At 46.0% G+C, this 6292-nt stretch overlaps 1 protein-coding gene across 1 annotated transcript; it reads left to right on the top strand.

The window, feature by feature from the left end:
• The first annotated feature begins 2786 nt into the window (after positions 1 to 2786).
• Positions 2787 to 3785, top strand: MAGEB16 (MAGE family member B16). Its single transcript, XM_006776046.1, has one exon. It carries the CDS (start codon positions 2787 to 2789, stop codon positions 3783 to 3785), a length of 999 nt encoding a protein of 332 aa, XP_006776109.1.
• The last annotated feature ends 2507 nt before the right edge of the window (positions 3786 to 6292 follow it).

Here is a 6292-nt window from a genome sequence, read left to right as displayed (position 1 = left end):
GTATCTGGTATTGTGATCCCTCCAACTTTCTTCTTCTTTCACAAGATTGCTGTGGCTATTTGGGGTCTTTTTTTTTTTATTCCAGATGAATTTTTTAAGAGTTTGTTCTAGATCTTTGAAATATGTTACTGGTATTTTAATGGGGATTGCAATGAATCTGTAGATTGCTTTGGGTAGTATCGACATTTTAATGATGTTGATTCTACCAATCCATGAACATAGTATGTTCTTCTATTTGTTTATGTCTTTTTCTATCTTTTTTTTTTTCAGTGTCCTGTAGTTTTCTGAGTACAGGTCTTTTAAGTCCTTAGTTTATTCCTAGGTATCTTAATGTTTTTGTTGCAATGGTAAATGGGATTTTTTTTTTTTTGGTTACTCTTTCTGTGAATTCATTATTGGTATATAAAGAGGCCATAGATTTCTGGGGGTTAATTTTGTATCCTGCTACATTACCAAATTCACTTATTAGGTCTAGTAGATTCTTGATGGAGCCTTTGGGGTTTTCTATGTATAGTATATCATCTGTGAATAAGGACAGTTTTACTGCTTCTTTTCCAATTTGGATGCCTTTTATATCTTCTTGTCTGATCGCTATGGCTAGCACTTCCAGTACTATATCGAACAGGAATGGTGAATGTGGACATCCCTGTCTTGTTCCTGTTCTTAAAGGAAATGAGTTTAGTTTTTGTTTTGCCCACTGAGTATGATGTTGGCTGTAGGTTTGTCATATAAGGCTTTTATTAGTTGAGGTATGATCCTTCTATTCCCACTTTGATGAAAGTTTATATCAAGAAAGGGTGTTGGACTTCGTCAAGTGTTTTTTCTGCATTGATTGATTCGAAAGTAGTTGTGTGTTTTTTTAACAATGGTAACAAAGTATGACCAGTTATTAGTTTCCCATTGCTGTTGCAATGAATTAACACAAACTTAATGACTTACAAAAGCAGAAATCCAAAATAAGTCTCACGGATCAAATCAAGATGTCTACAGTGCTGGTTCCTTCTGAAGGCTCCAGGAGAGATTGTGTTACTTGTCACTTCCCAGCTTCCAAAGGCTGTGGGCATCCCCTGACTTGTGGCAGCAACATTATAATCTCTGCTTTCATCATAATATTCCTCTCATTTCTCACTCTGAATCTCTAGCATCTTCCTTTCTTTATTATTTTTATTTATTGAAATTACCATTTATATTCAATATTATTTTGTACTTGTTTGAGGTATACAGCATAGTGGTTAGATAATCATATACTTTAGAAAGTGTTCCCTCTGGTATTTCCAGTACCTGACTGGCACCATACATGCTTATTACAATACTAGAGGCCCAGTGCACGAATTTGTGCAGAGGTAGGGTCTGGCCGGCCTGCCCCGATTGGGGCTGATCTAGGCCTGGCCACTGCCAGAGGTTGCCTGGCCAGCCCTGCCCCCCACCAGGGTGGGGGGACTTATTGGGGGTGGGACTGGCCGTGGGGAGGGGCCATGGGTGGTTGGCCAGCCAGCCCCGCCTCCAATTGGGGTGGAGGACTGGCCAGGGGGAAGGACTGCGGGTGGTTGGGGGGACGATTGGCTGGTTGGCCACCCCAGTGCACGTCATAGCGACCAGTCATTCTGGAATTCCATAGATTTTTGGAATATAGATTGACTGTATTTCCTATCTGTACTTTACATCCCCGTGATAATTTTGTAACCTATCAATCTATACTTCTCAATCCCTTCACCTTTTTCACCCGGTCTCCCAACACCCCTTCTTGCTGGCAACCATCAGTCTGTTTTCCTATCTGTGAGTCTGTTTCTGTTGTTCGTTTGTGTGGATGGCTAATAGTCTTAACACCTCACTTTGGTATAACTGTACTCTCTCCCTGGCAGTTTTGGTCTGAAGGGGCCAGTTTGAGATTAGCTTTAGATAGAGTTAACAAACAGTACAGATTCCTTAGGGAGATATAGAGTAAGGACTGAAAAGAGATGTGACTTGGTCTTAGGGGGACAGTATATATAGCATGAAGAAGATGACTGACAGTCCCTAGGGCAGGGGTGGGCAATCTCTGGCACGCGTGCTAAACATGGCACGTCGGTAACTTGCTGGCACACGAAACCCTCTCTTACAATCTTCCATTTACAATTTTTTTCTTAATATTGACTTTTTTATTTTTCAGATAAATTCAGTGTAGGTGCATCTTAGATACATAAATAATTTTACATAACAAGTTATCTTAAAGACCATAGACATGGATTCACAAGAGAGGGGAAGAGCAATTTCTATGCCTCTGCCTTAACTCTCCTGCCTTCCTAGATCCAACAAGTGTTTTGGTTTCATCCACATACACTTGTGAATCTTTGTTCTCAGTGATGACTTTTGTTAAGTCTCGTAATAGGAGTAGCCCAATGGATGAAACTCACAAAAAGGTTGCCTACCCCTGTCCTAGGGAATGAAACTGAGTAAAGACTTGAAGGACCATACTTCTCAGAAACAAATGGTTCTACAGAGCCCAGCCACACCTGCCTACTATTATCCCTAAGAATTCTCAGCCTGGCTTGCCTTGTTGTACCCTGAGGAGCATTAGTATTTGTCTTTCATGTCCCTGGGGGACACAGCATCCAGGAGGTCAGGTGATCTGTGAGACCCTGTAGCACTGTTGTTAGGAGAGGACCATTGGAGGTGGCTTTTATCGGAGCCATCACAGTTGAGATTGGAAGCTGAGGCCACTCACATCTTCCTTCTTTCCCTTAGGGAGTGATTCCCCATTGTCTTCCTGTTCACGCTTCTGATTACCACCGCCCACAAGAGTCCTCATGGCTTTTCCTCAGAAGAATCCACAATGCTCACCTGATCAACTCCTTCAGACCCACGGTGAGACACAGGGCCTGGAGGTTGCACAGGGGTCCAAGGCTCTAGAGGCGGCCTGTCTCTCCTCCCATCCTGAAATGCCTGGTAATCTAAAGGAGGCTCCTGATGATGCTATCCCCGGTACCTCTCAGAGTGCTCAGAGTTCCTCCTCAATTGTCACTACAGTCTCATCATCAAGAAAATATGGTGAGGGCTCTAGTAGCAAAGAGGAGGAAGGTAGCACCTTAGAGGCAGATCCAGGCCCCAAGAATGTGCTCATAAATGCTATAAATGAAAATGTGGCTTCATTGGTGAATTTCCTCCTATTGAAGTATCAAATGAAAGAGAGAACATCCATGGAAGATATGTTGCAGATTATCAGCAAAGAGTACGCAGACCACTTCATTGAGATTTTCCAGAAAGCACGTGAAAGCATGGAGATAATCTTTGGCCTTGATGTGAAGGAAGTGGATCCCACCAACCACCACTATGCCATCTTCATCAAACTGGGCCTCACCTATAATGGGATGCAGCATGGTGAAGTCGGTGTGCCTAAGACTGGTATCCTGATACTCATCTTGGGTACGATCTTCATGAAGGGCAACCGTGCCACCGAACAGGAAATCTGGGATGTTCTGAGTGTGATGGGGTTATATTCTGGGAAGAAGCACTATATCTTTGGAGATCCCAGGGAGCTCATCACCAAATATTTCGTGGAGGAGCAATACCTGAAGTACCAGAAGGTGGCCAACAGTGATCCTGAACAATTTGAATTTCTGTGGGGCCCAAGAACCCACGCTGAAACCACCAAGATGCAAGTCCTAAATTTTATGGCAAACATTCATGGGACTATCCCACCTTCTTTCCCATCTCAGTATGAAGAAGCATTGCGAGGTGAAGAAGAGAGAGCCCGAGAAAAAATTTGGGCCATGGATCTCGACTTCTATGGCGCCTCCCATTTCTAAGGCCAAGCCTGGCAGCTCCTCCCACACCTTAGGGAAGTCGGGGATAGTTTACTCAGGCATTGTTTGAAGAGGCAGTTTGTGTTCATAGAATTTAGGTCTGTGGTGAGGCTGAAAGGAACACACTATGCTTGTGTTCCTCTTTTATATGTGTAACTTGAAAATTTCTTTGTTGACATGTATTCAAATACTGGTTTTAGTATGCCTTTAAGTAGCTTTAAAATCTCCCAAGTTTATGAAAGATAATGGTCACATATTTAAGGCTCTAAGGAGGTTTCATAGTAAGCTTTTGTTAAAATATGAAACCATCCATCTGTTGTCACCTGTAATAAGATAACATCACATTGCTATGGAAACTTACTAGAAATGTGAAAGAAATTTGCTTTAAGATACTTGGGTTCAAGAAATAGAGCAGAAGAAGTAAAAGATTGTCAGCTTGCTCCTTATACCTTTTATCTTTATAAAAGAAAATTAAATATGCTTGAATTTGGTTAACTTGTTTGTGTATGCATAAGAAATAAATCTCATTAAAGTATATCCTGTGCTCACTCCTTCTATTATTCCCATACTTTATTGAACTTTTGCTGTTTGGAAATCACCACCTTAGCCCTGGAATTTCTAGGATAAATAAGGCCTAGGACTTGCCCTTAAAATTTTTACTTACAGAATCGGTAATCCTATCTAATAAAACAGAAACATGGTAATTGGTCTACATCTGCTACCCTTCCCATTGGCTAATCAGGGAGATATGCAAATTAACTTTCAACAAAGATGGCAGTTAACTGCCAACAAAGATGGCGGCTAATTTGCATACATAGGCGCAATGACCTTTCGTGATAGCAGATCCAGGGCGCAGGCATGCCTGCACCCGCCCCCAGCCAATGATCGCCATCGGAAACCCCGGGGGTCCGGTGATCACTGAGGGGATCCAAGGAAGAGAGAGCCGGGGTGCAGGGCCCCCAGAGCCAGGGGTGCTGGCTGGCCTGCGGCCCCCTGATCTACCATGGCGAAGGGAGGGGCAGGGCCCCAGGCACAGCAGTTGGTCACTGGGTGCAGCTGTGCCTGCGGTCCCCTGATCTGTGATGGTGAAGGGAGAGGCCGTGCCTGCGCCACTGGATATGCAATCTTGAAGGGAGGGGCGGGGCAGCAGGCAAGGCTGCACCTGGAAGACAGGGTGCAGCCATGCTTGCGACCCAATCTGCTATTACGAAGGGAGGGGCGGGGCCACAGGCATGGCAGCACCCAGGGCACCGGGTGCTGAGGTGCCTGTGGTCCCCTGATCTGAGATTGGGAAGTGAGGGGCGGGGTCCCAGGCACAGCTGCACCCGGGGGACCTAATCGCATCCCCAGCGACGAGGCAGGGAGGGGCCCAGAACACGTGGAAGGCATCCTGCCTGGCCGAGGGGGACCTGATCGCATCCCCAGCGATGGGTCCCGAAGGCGTCCTGCCTGGCCATGGGGGACCGATCATGTCCCTGGAGATGAGGCAGAGAGGGACCCAAAACACGCGGAAGCCGTCCTGCCTGGCCGTGGGGGACCGGTCATGTCCCTGGAGATGAGGCAGGGAGGGACCCAGAACACACGGAAGCCATCCTGCCTGGGTGCGGAGGACCTGACCGCATCCCCAGCAGTGAGGCAGGGAGGGACCCAGAACACGTGGAAGGCGTCCTGCCTGGCCGAGGGGCTCCTGATCGCATCCCCAGTAGCGACGCAGGGAGGCACCCAGAACACGCGGAAGCCAGATCTTTATTTTTTTTTTTTAGATTGTATAATTATTTATTACAAATAAACGGTGGTTTCACATCTGTCAAAAACGGGCCCTCTTTTTACATGTGTGTGCAGGTTCTGATGTACAAGAAAGGGTCATGTGCTTAGTTCTCCAGGCAAAGCTCACAGGTACATCAGTAATTACTTTAAAAATAGAATGATCTCTTTTTGAACCAATCTGTTTAGATTCATGATTAGTAAAACAGTATGGCACTAATGAAATACAGTGATGGGAATTAGGAAGTGTGACACTGATGGTTCTGGGCATGTGAAGGGTGAGGGACAGAAGGGTATACATGGCCTTCCCTTCGGTTCTGCTGGAGAGATGAACTTCAAGGACCCAAGCTGCTCCATGCCCACAGGAGGTGGGTGTGGTCAGTGGCTCTGTTAAAGAACTTCTTGCCAAGCAAAGATCTTACCCGACCCACAGGAACCTTTTTACTCCAGAAAACAGAAACAGCCAGTTCCCAATGGGCATGGGAAAACCAGTGTCCCCTCCTGTGCACGGTGTCCTGATGGGGTGACGGGGAGGTGGGCGAGGGGAGCAGTGCAGAGTTGTTAGGCATCTGGAGTGGGAGTGGAAAGGCCATGAAATGTCCACAGTCCTGGCTGTGCCACGGCCTGGGCTGCTCCTCCAGGCCCCGGCTGAGGGATTAGGGCTGATTCTCTCGGGAAGGGAATATTCCATGGGTGGAAGATTTACAGGCTCAGGGTGAACCGTGTGTTAGTTTGGGGCAAATCCC

Source organism: Myotis davidii, unplaced genomic scaffold (genome assembly GCF_000327345.1).
Source record: "Myotis davidii unplaced genomic scaffold, ASM32734v1 scaffold1107, whole genome shotgun sequence".
Classification (NCBI taxonomy): domain Eukaryota; kingdom Metazoa; phylum Chordata; class Mammalia; order Chiroptera; family Vespertilionidae; genus Myotis; species Myotis davidii.
This window is presented reverse-complemented; position numbering and strand designations above follow the sequence as displayed.

Excerpts from the sequence above, each read along its gene's own strand:
- MAGEB16 (XM_006776046.1), top strand. The coding sequence starts at position 2,787 with ATGGCTTTTCCTCAGAAGAATCCACAATGCTCACCTGATCAACTCCTT.